The sequence below is a fragment of the Procambarus clarkii genome, chromosome 77 (assembly GCF_040958095.1).
Source record: "Procambarus clarkii isolate CNS0578487 chromosome 77, FALCON_Pclarkii_2.0, whole genome shotgun sequence".
NCBI classification, from domain to species: Eukaryota; Metazoa; Arthropoda; class Malacostraca; order Decapoda; family Cambaridae; genus Procambarus; species Procambarus clarkii.
Window position 1 is genome coordinate 13,113,086 of NC_091226.1, and position 25,000 is coordinate 13,138,085.

Here is a 25,000-nt window from a genome sequence, read left to right on the forward strand (position 1 = left end):
TGTTGGCTCCCTGACGGGGGCCTAATTGCTCTATCACTGTGGTATTGACAAGTAGCGAAATTAAGGCCAGCGGCGGATTGTGGTTGATGGGGGAGGGTGGTTGTTGGACCTGGTTGATGGGGGGGGGGGTTTGGACCTGGTTAGTGAGGTGTTGTAGATATTGTTGTAATTAAGGCAAGGGGAGGGAGGGGGTGTAAGGAATGGATAAGAGGAATATCATACAGGTATGTCAATATATCATTAATTCATATGTATGTATGTCACATATTTCACATGTCAATACCATATGCACCCAACAGTCCAAATGAGGCAACAGACATACACAGATAACAGCGAATCAGCATAATTTACAATTATTTATTGTTGAAGTCTCTATATACCTTTCACAACACATCTATGGTCTAAGTTCTGATCCCAATCCGTCATTCTGTCAATCTCAAGTTTTGCGAATCCCTAAATCATCCCAATCTCAAGAGATCAACTTATCTGTATTAAGTTATTGGGTCAATGTTAATCACGTAATCTAACCTAAAGTAACCTGACCTAACTTGACGTAATTTAACCTAAAGTAACCTGACCTAACTTGACGTAATTTAACCTAAAATAACCTGACCTAACTTGACGTAATTTAACCTAAAATAACCTGACCTAACTTGACGTAATCTAACCTAAAATAACCTGACCTAACTTGACGTAATCTAACCTAAAATAACCTGACCTAACTTGACGTAATTTAACCTAAAATAACCTGACCTAACTTGACGTAATTTAACCTAAAATAACCTGACCTAACTTGACGTAATTTAACCTAAAATAACCTGACCTAACTTGACGTAATCTAACCTAAAATAACCTGACCTAACTTGACGTAATCTAACCTAAAATAACCTGACCTAACTTGACGTAATCTAACCTAAAATAACCTGACCTAACTTGACGTAATTTAACGTAAAATAACCTGACCTAACTTGACGTAATTTAACCTAAAATAACCTGACCTAACTTGACGTAATTTAACCTAAAGTAACCTGACCTAACTTGACGTAATTTAACGTAAAATAACCTGACCTAACTTGACGTAATCTAACCTAAAATAACCTGACCTAACTTGACGTAATTTAACCTAAAATAACCTGACCTAACTTGACGTAATCTAACCTAAAATAACCTGACCTAACTTGACGTAATTTAACCTAAAATAACCTGACCTAACTTGACGTAATTTAACGTAAAATAACCTAACCTAACGCAACCTAACTTACCTTAATTCGACCTAACAAAACTTCACTGAACTTACTCTTATAACCCAGCCTAACTTAACCTAACCTAACTTCACACTGGGGTAGGGAGGATGTTTTGACGAAAGACGAAGAACAACTTGTTTACACGAATAGACGATGTATATAACCAGATTAGAATACCAACTATTTAGAATACCAACTATTTAGAATACCAACTATTTAGAATATCAGCTATTTAGAATACCAACTATTTAGAATACCAACTATTTAGAATATCAGCTATTTAGAATTCCAGATATTTAGAATACCAACTATTTAGAATACCAACTATTTAGAATACCAACTATTTAGAATACCAACTATTTAGAATACCAACTATTTAGAATACCAACTATTTAGAATACCAACTATTTAGAATACCAACTATTTAGAATACCAACTATTTAGAATATCAGCTATTTAGAATTCCAGATATTTAGAATACCAACTATTTAGAATTCCAGATATTTAGAATACCAACTATTTAGAATACCAACTATTTAGAATATCAGCTATTTAGAATTCCAGATATTTAGAATACCAGATATTTGGAATTCCAGATATTTAGAATTCCAGATATTTAGAATTCCAGATATTTAGAATTCCAGATATTTAGAATTCCAGATATTTAGAATTCCATATATTTAGAATTCCAGGTATTTAGAATACCAGATATTTGGAATTCCAGATATTTAGAATACCAGATATTTAGAATACCAGATATTTAAAATACCAGATATTTAGAATAGCAGATATTTATAATAGCAACTATTTAGAATACCAGATATTTAGAATACCAGGTATTTAGAATAGCAAATATTTAGAATACCAGCTATTTAGTATAGCAGACATTTAGAATACCAGATATTTAGAATAGCAGACATTTAGAATAGCAGATATTTAGAATACCAGCTATTTAGAATAGCAGATATTTAGAATACCAGACATTTAGAATACCAGCTATTTAGAAAACCTGCAAAATCCACCTATCCTCTCTACTTTCTACCGCCTATCCACCCTTTCTATCTGCCATTCAACTTTCATTCTCCAGTATGCCCGTGTGCTTGTATGAGCGCGCGCGTGTGTGCGTGCGCAGGTTTGTATGAGTGCGTTTGAGTGAGTGCGTTTGTGTGTGCGTGCGTGTATGCTTTCCCAACCAACCACTTCGTTACAATTTGTCACGGTCAACTTACCCATTTCTGAGTGTTTTGGCAGTGTTTTTTTTTTTGGTCCCCTATTCGCCAAGAGAATGAACAGCCAAATTGGCGACCGTAGAGCTATTGGGATGAAAGGCTCTGCCAATTACCGGTTCCCCAATCATTCGTTCGCTGAAATTTTATGGGAAAAGGTAAGAGAAACCTAGAAGCTAACAGAGCTCCAAAATCCTCTATTGCAAGTTGTTGATCTATAGAGCTCAAGTGTAGAGTTCAAAATTGCAGAATTCATAAACTGCAGAGTGAAAAAAACTCTAGAGTTGTCAGCTATAAAATAACCGAACGTTCGTAAACACCTTTTTGGACATCTGTAGCTTTGTAAACACATGTAGCTTTGTAACACACATGTAGCTTTATAAACACCTGAAGCTTTGTAAACATATGTAGCTTTGTAAAGACATAGAGCTTTGTAAACACATGAACCTTTGTAAACACATGAACCTTTGTAAACAGATGAACCTTTGTAAACAGATGAACCTTTGTAAACACATGAACCTTTGTAAACAGATGAACCTTTGTAAACACATGAACCTTTGTAAACACATGAACCTTTGTAAACACATGAACCTTTGTAAACACATGACGATAAAATCATCGGAATTTCCATAGGGGAAACCATTTAAAGCCCACAGTTTTAAAGCTCTACTCTGGGCTTTAAGCCTAATGTGTCCCCACCTGTTCCACCTGGGAGAGGGTATAGTATCATTTTCCCCTCCCCCCCTCCCTCCCTTCGCCTCTTCCACTCTCCTCTCCCTTCTCTTCCTTTTGCCTTATTCCATATTTTTTATTTGGTTTTAATTTCTTCTCTTGTCTACTATCTCCTCCTTCTTATTTCTGAACCTTTTCTTTCTTTGATTTCTTCTTTGCCTTCTTTCTCTCCTTTTCTTTTCATTGTATTCATCATTACTTTCACTTTTCTCTGTTAGGTTTTAGCTCCTATGCTATGACAGCTGCTACGGTCTGCTTCCTGGGGATGTGTGAGAAAAATGAGGCCTGGTCGAGGACCGGGCCCCGGGGACGCTAAGCCCCGAAATCATCCCAAGATAACCACCCTCCCTTCCTCACCCCTTTTCTTCCCTAAATCCACCCCCCCCCCACCCCAGCACCCCCCACAACCAAAAACTCCTCCAGTAATCCTCAACACTTAATCCATTTTTATCGTGAATAAAATCGCTCCGCCGCGACGCTGGGTTTAAGGCGAGAATATAGAGGAAGAACTTGCCATATTCTGCCGCGGTCATATTAACATGTTCCCAGTAATAGATGGGTTGGGATTACCTAGCACACAAGGGATTAAATCCCTCTGGCTCTCCTGGGGATTTACCCGGCATTAGTTGCATGAATATTCGCGCTGTTTGGCTAGTTTTTTTTGTACACATTATTTGCCGGATAATTCCAAGGCCTTACGTGTTATACGGAAGCTTTTGGGCCATGTTATCAGAGTAGATATAGGCGTACTAGACCCCAGGAGCTTGACCCCAGGAGCTAGACCCCAAGTAAAAAGATCCAAGAAGCAAATTTCAAGAGAGTCAAGAAACTTGTTTTAATGCTATTTACAACATACGCCAGACTGGCCTTTAAGTATGCAGCCCCAGGGGATATACGGATACTTGGAAATGCGGAGCTTAAGAGCTGAAGCTCGACCCTGAGAGCACAAGAGATCTGAGGCACACAGCATCCTCCTCCCTCGAGTGGGATGCTGATCTCTTCCTCTCACGAGCCGTCTCTCTCTCTCTCTACATATAACCTCAACCTTTTCATATGCAAAACATAGACACCTCGTGACGCCCTCCACACCAGTCCTTTCCTGCAAGCCCGGCGCTCAATCCTGCAAGGTGCCAGCCCAGCGCTCAGTCCTGCAAGGTGCCAGCCCGGCGCTCAGTCCTGCAAGGCCCAAAAATAAGAGAAAAAAAGAGAGAGAGAGAGAGAGAGAGAGAGAGAGAGAGAGAGAGAGAGAGAGAGAGAGAGAGAGAAAGAGAGAAAGAGAGAGAGAGAGAGAGAGAGAGAGAGAGAGAGAGAGAGAGAGAGAGAGAGAGAGAGAGAGAGAGAGAGAGAGAGAGGAAGAGGCAGAGATACCGAATTCTTTAAAAAAAATACCATTAACATGTAGGCGCATCTGCGATAATGTATTTGGGTGTCCAGGGCTATGTATACATGTGTCATGGGGTAGCGGACACGTGTGTCCAGGCCAGTGTATATGTATTTCTGGGGCAGCATACATAAGTGTCTGGGAAGTGTATACGGAAGTTAGGAGTATGTGATCATTAACGGAACCCTATTTATCAGTCACCTTGCGTGAGATTGTCTTGCCTATATATTGAGAGCATTAAGATTGTCTTGCCTATATATTGAGAGCATTAAGATTGTCTTGCCTATATATTCAGAGCATTAAGATTGTCTTGCCTATATATTCAGAGCATTAAGATTGTCTTGCCTATATATTCAGAGCATTAAGATTGTCTTGCCTATATATTCAGAGCATTAAGATTGTCTTGCCTATATACTGAGAGCATTAAGATTGTCTTGCCTATATAATGAGAGCATTAAGATTGTCTTGCCTATATACTGAGAGCACTGAAACGGACGCGCCCTAATGGGGTAGTTAATTGTATTTCATTTTGTGTGGCGAGAGCTCTCTTCATGAGCTATTATCAACAATCACCACCCCCCCCCCCACACCTTGGTATTAACTATTATCTACAACCACCCAGAAAGAATTGCTTGTTAACATCACACCTACAGCCTCAGCCGACCAATTATAATGCAGGACCAGACTACCTCTCAACATTGTAACCGGCTCTCTTCCCATCACATATATATTATTCCCTTTTCGCTTCCACTTTCCTCTGCCTCTGAAGATGCCAAGTTGTACCTTAGCCAAACACGCCAAGCTCATTAAAAAGTGTAAAATTAAATGCGGAGGATTAATTGTTCTACTTTCTTCCCAACAAAGAACATACAAAGAACATAAAGAAAGACGTTTCAGTTAGACTTAATAACAGAACACACACACACACACACACACACACACACACACACACACACACAGCCTCGCAGGCGAGTGGACAAGGTTCGGGGTTCATCATCCTAAGCGCCTGAGAGAGTTCCAGACACAAACTGGAATCTGTCTCTCTGGAACAGTCTCTTATTGTGGGCATTCATAGTACAGGACGGTAGAGCTCCTATCTTCCACTCTTGTGGTCGAGGGTTCGAGGTTCCAATAGTGCATGTGAATGATATATACTTACATATGTACTTACATAGTAAATACTTAAATTTGTGACAATACATCCAGGCATTAAATGTAATAAAGCATAAAATACAACTGTATCGAAGATAATACAGCAACTCATTATACTAGTTTTCCTCTCAAGAAGTCAATACAACAATTAAACTTAAGATTCGCTACTTGGAACAAAAAGTTCCAAGTAGCACGGGCTATGGTGAGCCCGCAATAAGACAAGAAACATCAAACAAAATCCCTACCCTGAGAGGTGGTCGAGAAATCATAAACAAAACAGCATTTGCTTTTGCATTTGGTGCGCGAGTCGGCATTCAAGTCGGAACGAAAAAAAAGCAATTCTAGTGTGCAGTCGGAATTAAAATAAAAGTTCCCGTGCTCATTCACAGGAGGAATCCAAAAGTTAACTCGCATTCACAGACGTTGGATAAAAATGGTAGTGAAAAGGGGGAGTTTACCATTGTAAAGTGTGTTAGTGAAATGGGTATTCGAGAGGGGGATTGTAGAGTAAATCAGGTCTACTGAGGTGATTGTAAACTCTTTCTCTTACGATAAAAGGAATGGTATGAGGGAGAGTGAGAGAGAATAGAAGGGAGAGTGAGAGAGAAAGGGATAATGCCACAACCCTATCCACCACAGAAACTCCTTTCTCAAACACACACACAGACACAGACACACACACACACACACACACACACACACACACACACACACACACACACACACACACACACACACACACACACACAGATACAAGGTATCATCTGGGAGAGGAAATTCTTCAGGAGTCAGAGAAGGAAAAAGACTTGGGGGTTGATATCACGCCAGACCTGTCTCCTGCAGCACATATCAAGCGGATAACATCAGCGGCATATGCCAGGCTGGCCAACATACGAACGGCATTCAGAAACTTGTGTAAAGAATCATTCAGAACTTTGTATACCACATATGTCAGGCCAATCCTGGAGTATGCAGCCCCAGCATGGAGTCCATATCTAGTCAAGGATAAGACTAAACTGGAAAAGGTTCAAAGGTTTGCCACCAGACTAGTACCCGAGCTGAGAGGTATGAGCTACGAGGAGAGACTACGGGAATTAAATCTCACTTCGCTGGAAGACAGAAGAGTTAGGGGGGACATGATCACCACATTCAAGATTCTGAAGGGGATTGATAGGGTAGATAAAGACAGTCTATTTAACACAAGGGGAACACGCACAAGGGGACACAGGTGGAAACTGAGTGCCCAAATGAGCCACAGAGATATTAGAAAGAACTTTTTAGTGTCAGAGTGGTTGACAAATGGAATGCATTAGGAAGTGATGTGGTGGAGGCTGACTCCATACACAGTTTCAAGTGTAGATATGACAGAGCCCGATAGGCTCATGAATCTGTACACCTGTTGATTGACGGTTGAGAGGCGGGACCAAAGAGCCAGAGCTCAACCCCCGCAAACACAACTAGGTGAGTACAACTAGGTGAGTACACACACACAAACACCTCCCAAACTCCTACAAGGGTTTTGAACCACAAGATTAGGGAAGAAGATTCCTTCAGTAGCGACGTCTCACCATACCCTGAGACAGGGAAAGCTGGCAGGCTTATCCTATTCTAACTACAGACATTCTCCAGATGCCACCCACAACAGTTATCTAACTCACAGGTACCTATTTCCTACTAAGTGAACAGAGACATCAGGTAATACCAATACAGGAATATCCAGCTCCTTGGTGGAGACCTCCCGTCATCTACAGACACATGACTGGTCCCGGAAGTGAGAGGGATGATATATAAGGAAAATAGACAGTCTAGACATATTCGTGATAGACAAGATTTTCAAAGAACTGACAGAGGAGATAAGGAAAATAGATGTTCAATAGAATGACTCGAAATTCCGACGAAAGAGAGAGAGAGAGAGAGAGAGAGAGAGAGAGAGAGAGAGAGAGAGAGAGAGAGAGAGAGAGAGAGAGAGAGAGAGAGAGAGAGAGAGAGAAGGAGAGAGAGAGAGAGAGAGAGAGAGAGAGAGAGAGAGAGAGAGAGAGAGAGAGAGAGAGAGAGAGAGAGAGAGAGAGAGAGAGAGAGAGGAGAGAGAGAAGGAGAGAGAGAGAGAGAGAGAGAGAGAGAGAGAGAGAGAGAGAGAGAGAGAGAGAGAGAGAGAGAGAGAGAGAGAGAGCGAGAGAGAGAGAGAGAGAGAGGAGAGACAGACAGACAGACAGACAGACAGACAGACAGACAGACAGACAGACAGACAGACAGACAGAAACACCCCTCTACTGCTGAACAATTTCACTCTGCCCAGTCAGACGTGAAATCCGCTCTATGAACACAGCGTGTATCGTTTCCAGTTAGTAAGAGGTCTACCCAAGTCCAACGCAGGTCCAACCAAGTCCAGCGCAGGTCCAGCCAAGTCCAGCGCTTACGGGGGATGTAGCCAAATCCAGCTATGTCTCCATGACATCCAACCCATGTCCAGCAGTCGTTAGTGACAGCTCTGTGTAAACTGCATGAAGACACGGAAGTTAAACTAGAAGCAGAATGAACAAGTAAACCATTTATAGGTTTACTTCCAAAGAGAAGTATACTCAGATGGTAAAGTATGATAGAAAACAGAGATGAGGAACGTGGCATAGACTTGAATAATAAGAGGAAACACAGAAAATGATTAACTTATTTAGGTTTACATAGTATTCACAGAAAACGGAAGACGTACAGAATTTTGGCTACATAGAATTCACAGAGGATAAAGAATCTCTCAAGATTGGAAGTGTCACCCTATTCTGTGTCTTTATTCTATATCTCAAGATACACAGATTTGTAGATTGGGAAGAGAACCTTGTGCTAGTCTCTCCTTTCCTGATCTCTGAAAACATGAGATTCCAGGCTCTCTCAACTTTCTTTTTCGTTCCTTTATCCACATTTATTCAAACATTTCTCCTTTCTATGCATCATTCTCCACGTTCTGGAGGTCAGCTTCGCTGCCTCTCTACCCACATCTTCATTTCTCAAAGCACTGCCACTCTCCCCTCATTTCCTCCCTCTCGTGAGACGAATTTCTCTTCTTTGCACTTCGTCAGTTTCTCATTTCCCAGTTCCCATTTTCTTTTACTTCCCTTTGTCTGGGGTTTATTTTCCAGACGCTGGGAGATATAAGTATTTGCTTGTCTCTCTCTCTCTCTCTCTCTGTCTCTATCTGTCTCTGTCTCTCTGGCTCTCTCTCTCTGGCTCTCTCTCTCTGTCTCTCTCTCTCTGTCTCTCTCTCTCTCTCTCTCTCTCTCTCTCTCAGTCCAGCAGACACCTCAGGCAACCGGCGCACCTCAAGCAGAAAATCTTCCCCTAAAAATTCCCCGTCAGCAGGCGTCTTTTCCCCAACCACATTCTAAATCTTGATGAGAGGCGATAAATGCGGGGAAATTCTATTTGCAGAAAGGGTGAGGGAGATGGGGAATGGGGGAGAAAGGGGGAACTGGAAGGAAGGGGGAAGAGCCTGTTCTGTTGGTCTCTCTCTCTCTCTCTCTCTCTCTCTCTCTCTCTCTCTCTCTCTCTCTCTCTCTCTCTCTCTCTCTACTCTCTCTCTCTCTCTCTCTCTCTCTCTCTCTCTCTCTCTCTTTAACTCTCTCTCTCTCTCTCTCTCTCTCTCTACTCTCTCTCTCTAACTCTCTCTCTCTCTCTCTCTCTCTCTCTCTCTCTTAACTCTCTCTCTACTCTCTCTCTCTCTCTCTCTCTCTCTCTCTCTCTCTCTCTCTTTAACTCTCTCTCTCTCTCTCTCTCTCTACTCTCTCTCTTCTAACTCTCTCTCTCTCTCCTCTCTCTCTCTTTAACTCTCTCTCTCTCTCTCTCTCTCTCTCTTTAACTCTCTCTCTCTCTTAACTCTCTCTCTCTCTCTCTCTCTCTCTTTAACTCTCTCTCTCTCTCTCTCTCTCTCTCTCCTCTCTCTCTCTCTCTCTCTCTCTCTTAACTCTCTCTCTCTCTCTCTCCTCTCTCTCTCTCTCTCCTCCTCTCTCTCTCTCTCTCTCTCTCTCTCTCTCTCTCTCTCTCTCTCTCTCTCTCTCTAACTCTCTCTCTCTCTCTCTCTCTCTGATAATAAAATAATTCCAGAAATGGACTATAAAATTGGTTTTAACTTTATTGAAACTTTTACATCTGGGACCCACGTACGACTTACAATCAAAGGCGGTAGTGAATGAGAATCAACTGTTTTAAGCAGTGAATCAAGTAGTGAATATGAATCAAATGACGTATGAATCAATGCAGCTGTTTATTTCAGGAACGTCTCGGCTTCTTTTACTTGTAATGGCACAAAAAAATACGTTTCAAACTTCATTTCGTGAACAAATATAATTATGAACATTAGAAATATCTATATAAATTAAAATGAATATGTTCGTTTGTTCAAAATCGCTAATCTCCGAAAGTTCTTCACCGATTGCTTTGAAATTTTGACACAACGTTCCATTCGAATACGCGCATTTTTTTATATACCTACTATATATATGCCACACCTGTGACAGGTAAAAAACATGTTTTTTTAAGAAACAGCGCCATCTGTTGCACGTAAGAGCAACACACGCTATACTAAATATGTTACGATCCCATTTCAATGTTTCCGATTGCATTGATAAGTTGAATTTTTATAGATTTCAATTTATTTTCATTTTCATTTAATTATTTTGTGTGACATTGCGTTGGAATTGAGCTGCGTTGTTTACCATACCGTTCATTTCGTGAGTATAGTTTATTGATTTTTTAACTGTTTTTCTTATATTTCAGTGATGGGAACATCAGATCATTTCATGTTCCCAATTTTCTGATGGGAACATCAGATCATTTCATGTTCCCAATTTTCTGATGGGAACATCAGATCATTTGGGAATGCATTGGACGAGGGAGTGGGGAATGGTGGGGAGGACGAGGGACGAGGGAGTGGGGAATGGTGGGGAGGACGAGGGACGAGGGAGTGGGGAATGGTGGGGAGGACGAGGGACGAGGGAGTGGGGAATGGTGGGGAGGACGAGGGACGAGGGAGTGGGGAATGGTGGGGAGGACGAGGGACGAGGGAGTGGGGAATGGTGAGGAGGACGAGGGACGAGGGAGTGGGGAATGGTGGGGAGGACGAGGGACGAGGGAGTGGGGAATGGTGGGGAGGACGAGGGACGAGGGAGTGGGGAATGGTGAGGAGGATGAGGGACGAGGGAGTGGGGAATGGTGGGGAGGACGAGGGACGAGGGAGTGGGGGATGGTGGGGAGGACGAGGGACGAGGGAGTGGGGGATGGTGGGGAGGACGAGGGACGAGGGAGTGGGGAATGGTGGGGAGGACGAGGGACGAGGGAGTGGGGGATGGTGGGGAAGACGAGGGACGAGGGAGTGGGGAATGGTGGGGAGGACGAGGGACGAGGGAGTGGGGGATGGTGGGGAGGACGAGGGACGAGGGAGTGGGGAATGGTGGGGAGGACGAGGGACGAGGGAGTGGGGAATGGTGAGGAGGACGAGGGACGAGGGAGTGGGGGATGGTGGGGAGGACGAGGGACGAGGGAGTGGGGAATGGTGGGGAGGACGAGGGACGAGGGAGTGGGGAATGGTGGGGAGGACTGGGAGTCAAGTGAAGGTTGTTGTGCCACAGCAACGCGTGGCCGGGTACAGCTAGTTTATATATAAATTAGTAAACCACAGTTGTATAATATTATTTCAATAATTTGTCGGATTGTTTGTCTTAGGAGGCTCCTTAACCTAGCAACCTAGCAAGTGTTTTGCTAGGTTCCTTCCTCCTAGCAAGTTCTGAGAGGTAGTCTCCCCCCCCCACCCCTAGCAAGAGCCTGGGAGGTAGGGGAGTCTACCTCAGACTTGACACTCAGACCTGCCGCTCAGACCAGCCGCTCAGACCTGCCCCTCAGACCTGCCCCTCAGACCTGCCCCTCAGACCTGCCCCTCAGACCTGCCCCTCAGACCTGCCCCTCAGACCTGCCCCTCAGACCTGCCGCTCAGACCTGCCGCTCAGACTCGAGGCATCATTACTTCTCTATTAGATTACTGACTTTAAAGACACTTAACAGGCACGGCAGCGTTGAGAACTACCTCATTCCCCGCGGCTGACAGCACCGGACTGGTAGAGGAGGACAGCGCTGTCAGCGCCTCAGCTCTCCCTCACTTGAAGGTGGACCTTTAGGAACTCCTCCTTGGAGAGTGAAATGTCCTCTCCCGGGACTCTATTGATGGATTGGGAAAGCCTCATACTCTTCGATGTTGTCTCAGGATCTGGCCGTAAGCTGATTGGATAAGATCGCAGGCACACCTTTACTCTGATTGGATAAGATCGGAGGCGCCTTTACTCTGATTGGATGAGGCTCGCAGGCTGTGACGAGGTGCATGTGTTAACGCTGCTGTCACTTCACAGGCACAAGACGCAGGCTGAAAATAATACAAGTCTTGCCTCGTTTAACTTCATATATGACATTTCCGGGGTGTGTCTGTCTGTCTGTCTGTCTGTCTGTCTGTCTGTCTGTCTCTCTGTCTCTGTGTCTCTCTCTGTCTCTCTCTCTCTCTGTCTCTCTCTCTCTCTGTCTCTGTCTCTCTCTCTGTCTCACTCTCACTCTCTCTCTTTCTCTCTCTCTCTCCCTCTTTCTCTCTCTCTCTGTCTCTCTCTCTCTCTGTCTCTGTCTCTCTCTGTCTCTGTCTCTCTCTCTGTCTCTCTCTCTCTCTCTCTCTCTCTCTCTCTCTCTCTCTCTCTCTCTCTCTCTCTCTCTCTCTCTCTCTCTCTCTCTCTCACACACACACACACTCTCTGTCTCTCTCTCTCTGTCTCTGTCTCTCTCTCTCTCTATCTCTCTCTCTCTCTCTCTCTCTCTCTCTCTCATCTAAAGGGGAACGTCCTCTGGTGCAATTATAGCGTCCCATAGCCTCAGGGAAGAGAACAAAAGGTATTCAGAGATCATGCAGATTCAACCCTGAATACTTGCTGAGTATACTTTTTCTTCCACCTCTAATATTTTGTATTTTTACATTATGATTTATTTATAGCTTGCAGGGGTTGAGCTTTGGCTCTTTGGTCCCGCCTCTCAACTGTCAATTAACAGGTGTACAGGTTCCTGAACCTATTGGGCTCTATCATATCTACATTTGAAACTGTGTATGGAGTCAGCCTCCACCACATCACTTCCTAATGCATTCCATTTATTAACTACTCTGACACTGACAAAGTTCTTTCTAATGTCTCTGTGGCTCATTTGGGTATTCAGCTTCCACCTGTATCCCCTTGTTCGTGTACCACTCGTGTTAAATAATCCATCCTTGTCTACCCCTGTCAATTCCTTTGACAATTTTGTATGTGGTGATCATGTCACCCCGAGCTCTTCTGTCTTCCAGCGACGTGAGGTCCAGTTGACGCAGCCTTTCCTCATAACTCATGCTTCTTTGTTCTGGGACTAGTCTAGTGGCATACCTCTGAACTTTTTCTAGCTTCGTCTTGTGCTTGACAAGGTACGGGCTCCATGCTGGGGCCGCATACTCCAGGATTGGTCTTACATATGTGGTGTTCAAGATTCTGAAGGATTCCATATACAGGTTTCTGAAGGCAGTTTTAATGTTAGTCAGCCTCGCATACGCCGCCGATGTTATTCATTTGATGTGAGCTTCAATATAATATTTTAAACGAAATTAATTTAATTCCATTGTTTTCGAGTACACCGTAAAAATCAAGTGATGGTAAACGGTGGGAGAAAGCATAAAAAATCTACGGAAACACATCCCCTGATTTTATTTCAGACTTAATGAAAATTGCAAGGAAAGGGTTATAGCTGTCGACATTTCCCACAGTATGGCTCTTCAGCAAACACCAATTGGCCTACATACCCGCCTTGTTTCAAGTTCTATAGTTTAGAGAGACTATCCCTAAGCGACTGACCTCCTACATAGGACATTTTATCTTATACAGCTAATATACACCTTGTGTATTAAAACACATATATCTTGCAGGCGATGAGTCACAATAACGTGACTGAAGTATGTTGACCAGACCACACACTAGAAGGTGAAGGGACGACGATGTTTCGGTCCGTCCTGGACCATTCTCAAGTCCTTTGTGTTGACAATCGACTTGAGAATGGTCCAGGACGGACCGAAACGTCGTCGTCGTTCCTTCACCTTCTAGTGTGTGGTCTGGTCAACACATATATCTTTCCTGGATTCCTGGATTATAGTAGTATTTAGATTTTTACAATATGATTTTCAAGTTTCCGCTGCACGAAAATGAACTCAAGGTCCTGCTGGGAGTCTTTCCAATTGTTTCTTCAAGAAAGAAACACCAGTTTGAGCTATAAAACATCACAAACAGCGAGGCAGCACTTTCATAAATCAGTAGCGAAAGAAGGGAAGCCGTTCTTAACCTGCTGACAACTTCCCCTCTGTCAAACAAGGTGATTTAGGTGGCTGCAAATCGCCTCTCACAAGATGGTTTGATATTGAGTTAGCTGGAGCAGTTTATTGTTTGTATGTGCTGTTCGTATCATTGCTAGTGTGTGTGTGTGTGTGTGATTACCTAAGTGTAGTTACAGGATGAGAGCTACGCTCGTGGTGTCCCGTCTTCCCAGCACTCTTTGTCATATAACGCTTTGAACTACTGACGGTCTTGGCCTCCACCACCTTCTCACCTAACTTGTTCCAACCGTCTACCACTCTGTTTGCCAAAGTGAATTTTCTTATATTTCTTCGGCATCTGTGTTTAGCTAGTTTATATCTATGATCTCTTGGTCTTAACGTTCCAGGTCTCAGGTTCCAGGTGTGTGTGTGTGTGTGTGTGTGTGTGTGTGTGTGTGTGTGTGTGTGTGTGTGTGTGTGTGTGTGTGTGTGTGTGTGTGTGTTTTCCCTCTGTCATTCATCTCAATGATCCCTTCCGTATCTCACGCACCAAAAAAAGTCACATTTCCACCGTTCCAAATTCGCATTTAATATATGAATTTCATAAACTTCTCAGCCTTACACTCCGGCTTCAGCTCGGGGCGATATATAGACAGAGAATAACCCAGCTACGTCACGCTTGCGTCACGTCCTGGTTGGTGACGTCACGGATTGTTGAACCAATCAGCGATATTGAGCTTAAGACCCGCTGATGTAAACAAGACTGGAATAAAATATGGGGACAATTGTTGTTGTTTAAGATTCGCTACTTGGAACAAAAAGTTCCAAGTAGCACGGGCTATGGTGAGCCCGCCATTTTGGCTCTGTTGTGTGGGGGGAGGATGATGGCACTGTTGTGGGGGGGAGGATGATGGCACTGTTGTGTGGGGGGAGGATGATGGCACTGTTGTGTGGGGGAGGATGATGGCACTGTTGTGGGGGGAGGATGATGGCACTGTTGTGGGGGGAGGATGATGGCACTGTTGTGGGGGGGAGGATGATGGCACTGTTGTGGGGGGGGGGGTAGATGCCCCCATCAACCCTATAAAAGATGAAAAGTGATCAATTATCTGGATTAAATACGTTTTCCAATTACATAAAATATACTTTATGTACTAAAATTTTTAATACCTGGACTAATTCATTGTAAAATTTCCCCTATACCTAAACACCTGTTTAGCTGTTAACTGGAAAACAGCTTCGTAATGCCCTATCAAACGACCCGTCAGGTGAAGATGAAGTAATTAGTGACGTGTTTTAACAGCAGGATAAGAATGATCATTGGCAAATGACAGACAGACAATCTGGCTCCAAATCCATGAGAGTTGAGGTTGATTGCGTTTGATTGACACCCCTATGGCACTCTGCATTAGCCGCTGCCAAGTACTCTGGCACTGTTGATCAATCGAGGTTGGTGATTGAAACAGTGTTAATTGGCTGTTACCTGTGTGTGAACAAGGGCTCACCTAGCTGTGAGCGGTACACGTGTGTGTGTGTGTGTGTGTGTGTGTGTGTGTGTGTGTGTGTGTGTGTGTGTGTGTGTGTGTGTGTGTGTGTGTGTGTGTGTGTACATGATGTGTGTGCGTATGTGGTGTGGAACGTACATGTACAGGACGGGTGCTGAGAGTGTGGTTGATGGGATCAACTCCTATCACTGAGAGACGTGTGTGTGTAGTGATCCTATTTACAGTAGGAACGACTTTGCCCAATCGTCTCAAGAGTTCGTATAGTCCCACTACCACCAACCATAGCAATCAAAGTAATAGAGTAATGAAGTAATTACTACAAGAATTAATCACAGGGGCCACGTAAAACACAGACTGTTTGATCCAACCTGGAATTCAATCCTAGCAAATGTGCCATAGTCGTAACCTAATCCCTGGATTTTTTTTTATCCAGGCTTTGAGCTGAAACTGTTAGGCACAGAGATTACATTAAAATATTCGTAAAGCCATCTCGGTCATAAATTATTTTCAAAGGACGCTTTTTTAACTTTTATAGTGTTACTTTTGGACATGGAAATCAGAACAAATGTTAGGTGGAAAGTAATTTTTTTTTAATTTGAGTTCGCGGACGAAAATAAGGTTATTTGATAGTCTTTGTCTCAGCTTAAATTTGAATTTTGCCCCGAGGGGCGAGTTTATTGGGCGGCGTCACTCATCCTGTGAGTGGACACACCGCCATAGTGACAGTATTGGGCAGCGCCACTCATCCTGTGAGTGGACACACCGCCATAGTGACAGTATTGGGCAGCGTCACTCATCCTGTGAGTGGACACACCGCCATAGTGACAGTATTGGGCAGCGTCACTCATCCTGTGAGTGGACACACCGCCATAGTGACAGTATTGGGCAGCGCCACTCATCCTGTGAGTGGACACACCGCCATAGTGACAGTATTGGGCAGCGTCACTCATCCTGTGAGTGGACACACCGCCATAGTGACAGTATTGGGCAGCGTCACTCATCCTGTGAGTGGACACACCGCTATAGTGACAGTATTGGGCAGCGTCACTCATCCTGTGAGTGGACACACCGCTATAGTGACAGTATTGGGCAGCGGCGCTCATCCTGTGAGTGGACACACCGCCATAGTGACAGTATTGGGCAGCGTCACTCATCCTGTGAGTGGACACACCGCCATAGTGACAGTATTGGGCAGCGCCACTCATCCTGTGAGTGGACACACCGCCATAGTGACAGTATTGGGCAGCGTCACTCATCTTGTGAGTGGACACACCGCCATAGTGACAGTATTGGGCACCGTCACTCATCCTGTGAGTGGACACACCGCCATAGTGACAGTATTGGGCAGCGTCACTCATCCTGTGAGTGGACACACCGCCATAGTGACAGTATTGGGCAGCGTCACTCATCCTGTGAGTGGACACACCGCCATAGTGACAGTATTGGGCAGCGCCACTCATCCTGTGAGTGGACACACCGCCATAGTGACAGTATTGGGCAGCGTCACTCATCTTGTGAGTGGACACACCACCATAGTGACAGTATTGGGCAGCGCCACTCATCCTGTGAGTGGACACACCGCCATAGTGACAGTATTGGGCAGCGCCACTCATCCTGTAAGTGGACACACCGCCATAGTGACAGTATTGGGCAGCGCCACTCATCCTGTGAGTGGACACACCGCCATAGTGACAGTATTGGGCAGCGCCACTCATCCTGTGAGTGGACACACCGCCATAGCAGCATGTACAACACTCCCCAATAGGAAGAAAACCCGCTGGGTTGTTCATCCAACGCTTCTGAACTTTGTGACTTACTAAAATCTAATCTTTGTAATCTAAATTATGTTCCAACGAAGTGTTTGAAACTTAAGACCCAAGGTGCCTATATCACAGCACTTACTGCACTCTCCAGCCTGGCCTGATATCCATACTTACACTTATAATAAGTTGCACTTATCCTTTCCTCTGTAGGGAATCACCTATCCAGCCAACGGTATAAGTTCTAGCACACAATTCCTTATAACCTACAACTCACGCCTTGTCAGAAATATTAACTCGCTTGTTAGAAAATTAAGCTTAGTAAGGAGTGACGTGGATCAGGGTAAAGCAGGTCTATGTGTTAGGATAAAAGAACTAGTCAGATGGATAAGGGTACAGCAGGTCGACAAGCTAGGATAAAGATACAGCAGGTCGACAAGCTAGGATAAGGATACAGCAGGTCGACAAGCTAGGATAAGGATACAGCAGGTCGACAAGCTAGGATAAGGATACAGCAGGTCGACAAGCTAGGATAAGGATACAGCAGGTCTACAAGCTAGGATAAGGATACAGCAGGTCGACAAGGTAGGATAAGGATACAGCGAGTCTACAAGCTAGGATAAGGATACAGCAGGTCGACAAGCTAGGATAAGGATACAGCAGGTCGACAAGCTAGGATAAGGATACAGCAGGTCGACAAGCTAGGATAAGGATACAGCAGGTCGACAAGCTAGGATAAGGATACAGCAGGTCGACAAGCTAGGATAAGAATACAGCAGGTCGACAAGCTAGGAAAAGGATCCAGCAGGTCTACAAGCCAGGATAAGGGTACAGCAGGTCGACAAGCTAGGATAAGGGAACAGCAGATCTACAAGCTAGGATAAGGGTACAGCAGGCCGACAAGCTAGGATAAGGATACAGCAGGTCGACAAGCAAGGATAAGGGTACAGCAGGTCTACAAGCCAGGATAAGGATAAAGCTGGTCTACAAGCCAGGATAAGGATAAAGCTGATCTACAAGCCAGGATAAGGGAACTACTCAGGAAGAAGCCCCTCAGCTGAATACATGATATTATTCAGGAATTACTCTGACAAAGTGATGTCTTCTTGATAACCAAATTTAAATCCAGTTGATATCATATTCCTCTTACATGAGGTGAGTGTTGGAGTGAGTTTGGTCCAGCCACGTCTGTGGTGCTTTTGATGCTGGGTTATCTTGAGGTTATCTTGAGATGATTTCGGGGCTTTAGTGTCCCCGCGGCCCGGTCCTCGACCAGGCCTTCCACCCCCAGGAAGCAGCCCGTGACAGCTGACTAACACCCAGGTACCTATTTTACTGCTAGGTAAAATTACGTTATCTTGAGGTTATCTTGAGATGATTTCGGGGCTTTAGTGTCCCCGCGGCCCGGTCCTCGACCAGGCCTTCCAACCCCAGGAAGCAGCCCGTGACAGCTGACTAACATCCAGGTACCTATTTTACTGCTAGGTAAAATTACGTTATCTTGAGGTTATCTTGAGATGATTTCGGGGCTTTAGTGTCCCCGCGGCCCGGTCCTCGACCAGGCCTCCATCCCAAGGAAGCAGCCCGTGACAGCTGACTAACACCCAGGTACCTATTTTACTGCTAGGTAAAATTACGTTATCTTGAGGTTATCTTGAGATGATTTCGGGGCTTTAGTGTCCCCGCGGCCCGGTCCTCGACCAGGCCTCCATCCCCCAGGAAGCAGCCCGTGACAGCTGACTAACACCCAGGTACCTATTTTACTGCTAGGTAACAAGGGCCTTCAAGATGAAAGAAACTTTTGCCCATTTGTTTCTGCCTGGTGCGGGAATCGAACCCGCGCCACAGAATTACGAGTCCTGCGAGCTATCCAATACACACACACTCTGGGAGCGCTGATAACCGCGCCAGAAAAGTGAGAATCAACTATGGAGAAAGCATTACAAGTCTGATATCAGTGTGAGGGAGAGAGCTGCAGGCTGGGAAGATAGCCTGGCATGCGCCCCTGAGGACACGTTATCTTGACGTTATCTTGAGATGATTTCGGGGGCTTTAGTGTCCCCGCGGCCCGGTCCTCGACCAGGCCTCCACCCCAGGAAGCAGCCCGTGACAGCTGACTAACACCCAGGTACCTATTTTACTGCTAGGTAAAATTACGTTATCTTGAGATGATTTCGGGGCTTTAGTGTCCCTGCAACCCGGTCCTCGACCGGGTCGCAGGGACCCGGGTCGAGGACCGGGTGAAGGCTACACCTCCACCCCCAGGAAGCAGCCCGTGACACCTGACTAACACCCAGGTACCTATTTTACTTCTAGGTAATATTACGTAACTAATACTCTCCTCCGATTTGTAATATCTGAATAACACTAGAAATATGCACCGAATAAATGCAATTTACTGCCATCACCGAAGGCAAAGGAATAAGAGAGAGAGAGAGTGATAAACGCAGGAATTACACACGAACCAAGAGATCTAAAAAGCAGAAAGGGAAATGAAAGGTGGATGCCATAGAGGTGTAATATGTTATTACATCCGCCTGAAGAGTGAAAGTGGGTGTAGGTGTAATTACTGTCTGTCTGTGTGTGCTCACGGCTCGGACAAAAATACCTCATTGACATCAAAAGGGGCCGAGCTCCCCCTGGCCAGATGGGACTTATACAAGGTCAACATAAGGGTTATTTCAGCTTGGGTCATTAAGGTTCAGAGGTGAGGGTGGTAGTAGTGTGTAAGGAAGGGAGCTATACGCCTCCTGGCTTGTTCACTGTCGTTAAATGCACTAGGGAGCAATTAAGGGGTTTATTACGTGGGGGAGAGTTGGGTAGCGGTTGGTTGGTGTGTAACAAGTTCGTGTAATGTAGGTGGTCGTGGTTCGCATCCACCTGACCCTAGGGGGGGCTACACCCCGGGCTGTGTGACCCCAAGGGGCTACACCCCAGCTGTGTGACCCCAGGGGGCTACACCCCAGCTGTGTGACCCCAGGGGGGCTACACCCCAGCTGTGTGACCCCAGGGGGGCTACACCCCAGCTGTGTGACCCCAGGGGGGCTACACCCCGGGCTGTGTGACCCAGGGGGGCTACACCCCAGCTGTGTGACCCCAGGGGGGCTACACCCCAGCTGTGTGACCCCAGGGGGGCTACACCCCAGCTGTGTGACCCCAGGGGGGCTACACCCCAGCTGTGTGACCCCAGGGGGGCTACACCCCAGCTGTGTGACCCCAGGGGGGGCTACACCCCAGCTGTGTGACCCCAGGGGGGGGCTACACCCCCAGGTAATCTCTCCCACTCTCCCTTCACCTCTCTGGATTTATAATTAGCAAGAGAGCTGACTCCCCATTGCAAGATTAGTCTAGTTCTGTAATACAATGACAAGAGCGTGGAACGCGGGTACAGGAATTCATACAACTTTTACCCAACTTTTCCAGCGGAAAAGAAGGGAAGGAAATTTTGCCTTAGGGACGAAAGGGAAGTGGAAAGGTGAGAGAGAGAGAGAGAGAGAGAGAGAGAGAGAGAGAGAGAGAGAGAGAGAGAGAGAGAGAGAGAGAGAGAGAGAGAGGGAGATAATGAGCAGATAATGAGCAGGTAAGGCAGGTAATGAGGTAAAAAGGTAAGAGAAACCTTATACTATATCACCTCAGTTGCCTTAATCGTCTCAGTTGATTAAGGCAGCGTCTGGGAACCTTTCGAACGTAAGTTCGAATCCTCGTCACGGCCCTTGTGGATTTCACCTTGTACCGGGTAATAAGAGCTTTGGGCAAGGCTCAGCTAACAACTCTCTCTTGAAACGAAGTGATTTGCTCTCAGTTTGGTGGGTATAGAAGTTGCTGTACTCACCTAATTGTGCTTGCGGGGGGTTGAGCTTTGGCTCTTTGGTCAGGTGAGAGTGAGAGCGATGGCGTCCGACTCTCACTCTGGCTCTCACAATGCTCTCACTTCCTTAATACAGAAATATTAACCCTTGGGAGAGTGTGGGATAACACACTATTGACCCCATTCTCAATACTTGATTGTGTTTTACTCTGAGTGCTCTCTTTATTGTCTTATTCCCTCTTACTCCTTTACTCACACCCATGTATACATTCAACACTCACACCCATGTACACATTCAACCACTCACACCCATGTATACATTCAACACTCACACCCATGTATACATTCAACACTCACACCCATGTATACATCTAACAGACGTTTAATTAAAGAAGTGATTACACTTCACAATTGTAAAAAAAAGATGTGATACAAGTCAGGATTTATTACGTTACACAACCGGGGGCCAAGAAACGCGGGGTCCAAGAGCTAAAGCTCGATCCCGCAGGTACCAAGAGGCCGGTGCGCATCTTAACGAATCTCCAAAACAAGCCAAAAACACATTAGAACTCTAATGCCAGATTTAAGTCACGTTCCAATAATGCTTTCTAGAGACTTTCACACGAGCCCAAACAGCAAGCTTGGCGTGCGTGCGCGCGTGCGCGTGGAGCATGCACTAATGCGCCTACGAGAGTCGGGGGCATTAGTGTGCTATCTATGCCATGTGGAGATTTAATTAAAAGTTTAGGGCCCAGGTCACGTGTCAGTTCCGAGGTAGCTGCCAGGCCTCTAGGCTGAGGATGTATTAAATATATATATGTATACACACATATATATATATATATATATATATATATATATATATATATATATATATATATATATATATATATATATATATATATATATATGTGGTCTAGATACATTTATTGTATATTTATTCGTTAATAAACACACACACAGGTGAACAGGTGAGTGAGTACTCGGTAACTAGGTACACCCACACACACACATACAGCTCGGGGAGACATGATCACAACATACAAAATTCTCAGGGGAAATCACAGAGTAGATAAGGACGGATTATTCAACACTGGTGGTACACGAACAAGGGGACACAGGTGGAAACTGAGTGCCCAAATGAGCCACAGAGATATTAGAAAGAACTTTTTTAGTGTCAGAGTGGTTGACAAATGGAATGTATTAGACAGTGATGTGGTGGAGGCTGACTCCATACACAGTTTCAAGTGTAGATATGATAGAGCCCAGTAGGCTCAGGAACCTGTACACCAGTTGATTGACGGTTGAGAGGCGGGACCAAAGAGCCAAAGTTCAACCCCTGCAAGCACAACTAGGTGAGTACACACACACACACACACACACACACACACACACACACACACACACCTTCCAGATTAACAAGAATAATCTACTTTATTATGATGGAAGCGTGGTGAGGGGAGGGAGGGAGGGAGGGAGCAAGGTGAGGGGGAGTGAGGGAGAAGGGGTAGGGAGGGAGCAAGGGGGGGCGGGCAAGGGGGGGGGCTGCCGATCATCATTACTGACTGGCCAAAGTAGATCAGGCGAGACTGGTCCCCTTCACCCTGGGGGCCTGTGGCTCTGTCCACCCACACTGCATCCCAAACACCTTCCTGCTGATGGTGGGTTCTGGGGGAAACTTGGGGTCTGGGGGGAAACTTGGGGTCTGGGGGAAACTTGAGCTCTGGGGGAAACTTGGGCTCTGGGGGAAACTTGAGCTCTGTGGGGAACTTGGGCTCTGGGGGTAACTTGGGCTCTGGGGGAAACTTGAGCTCTGTGGGAAACTTGGGCTCTGGGGGTAACTTGGGCTCTGGGGGAAACTTGGGCTCTGGGGGAAACTTGGGCTCTGGGGGAAACTTGAGCTCTGGGGGAAACTTGGGCTCTGGGGGAAACTTGAGCTCTGTGGGGAACTTGGGCTCTGGGGGAAACTTGAGCTCTGTGGGAAACTTGGGCTCTGGGGGGAAACTTAGGGGTCTGGGAGGAAACTTGGGCTCTGGGGGGAAACTTGGGCTCTGGGGGAAACTTGGGCTCTGGGGGGAAACTTGGGGTCTGGGGGGAAACTTGGGCTCTGGGGGGAAACTTGGGCTCTGGGGGAAACTTGGGCTCTGGGGGTAACTTGGGCTCTGGGGGAAACTTGGGCTCTGGGGGAAACTTAGGCTCTGGGGGAAACTTGGGCTCTGGGGGAAACTTGGGCTCCGGGGAGAAACTTGGGCTCTGGGGAGAAACTTAGGCTCTGAGGAGAAACTTGGGCTCTGTCAAGCTCAATAACAGATTCCTGGATCAAACCAGGAAGCAGCCCGTAGCAGCTGTCTAACTCCCAGGTACCTATTTACTGCTAGGTGAACAGGGGACAGGCATCAGCGTGAAAAAAAACTCTACCCAGTTTGTTTCTGCCATCACCGGGGATCGAACCCGGACCCTTAGGATTACGAATCCCTAACGCTGTCCACTCAGCCGTCAGGCCCCTGTGTGTGTATGTGCGTGTGTAAATATTGACGAATTTCTTCCCTCGTCTTCAACAAGGCTGTCTTCAGAGGGGTGTTATTACATAGTTCAATAATTACAAGATATTGGTGCATTTTAGTTTGTAATATAATTTAGGATAGTTTTAATTAGATCCATTAACTTCAGCTCTATTGGCAATATCTTCATGCAGAGGTTAATCCTGCTCTATAACACATTCTTCAACTTAATTACCCAACACCCACTAATTTGCTAGTCGAACAACCAGTAACGCCACGGTTCAAGTTTCTGGGTAATTAATGGAGATAGTAAGATAGTTTTTCCGAATATAGCTGACTATCTCCTCAAATACAGCTGACTATCTCCTCAAATACAGGTGACTATCTCCTCAAATACAGGTGACTATCTCCTCAAATACAGCTGACTATCTCCTCAAATACAGGTGACTATCTCCTCAAATACAGCTGACTATCTCCTCAAATACAGGTGACTATATCCTCAAATACAGGTGACTATCTCATCAAATACAGCTGACTATCTCATCAAATACAGCTGACTATCTCCCCAAATACAGGTGACTATCTCCTCAAATACAGGTGACTATCTCCTCAAATACAGCTGACTATCTCCTCAAATACAGGTGACTATCTCCTCAAATACAGCTGACTATCTCCTCAAATACAGGTGACTATCTCCTCAAATACAGCTGACTATCTCCTCAAATACAGCTGACTATCTCCTCAAATACAGGTGACTATCTCATCAAATACAGCTGACTATCTCATCAAATACAGCTGACTATCTCCTCAAATACAGCTGACTATCTCCTCAAATACAGCTGACTATCTCCTCAAATACAGCTGACTATCTCCTCAAATACAGCTGACTATCTCCTCAAATACAGGTGACTATCTCATCAAATACAGGTGACTATCTCCCCAAATACAGCTGACTATCTCCCCAAATACAGCTAACTATCTCCCCAAATTTGGGGAGGGCTTCTGACTCCTTAAGGAACCTAGGGTATTGAACCTATATTTCTGGAAGGTGAAGATTGGAGAGTCAATGATGGTCTAGGGGGTTAGTGGTGGTGGTAGTGGTGGTAGTGGTGGTAGTGGTAGTAGTGGTGGTGGTAGTGGTGGTAGTGGTAGTAGTGGTGGTGCCTCCTAGCTCCAGCTGCCGCTGGCTAACTTAAGATCTTCGTAAGGTATCTTATGAATATGATTTAAGCATCTTCTGTTGCAGATGATGCCGTTGTTGTAAGCTGTTGCTCGCTTTATGGTCAACCCTTAATTACTTCACGAGTTATAGTGAAGGTCGTTTCCAGCACCTATATTATATGTATA

The 25,000-nt window shown here is 45.3% G+C and overlaps 1 protein-coding gene across 1 annotated transcript in view; it reads right to left on the bottom strand.

The window, feature by feature from the left end:
- The window catches only part of LOC138357304 (uncharacterized), a 46,343-nt gene that overhangs the window by 19,088 nt on the left and 2,255 nt on the right, over positions 1-25,000 (bottom strand). The window contains exon 2 of the mRNA XM_069313992.1: positions 22,715-23,145. Coding sequence (XP_069170093.1) covers positions 22,715-23,145 — 431 coding nt within the window. The remainder of the gene's footprint in view (positions 1-22,714; positions 23,146-25,000) is intronic.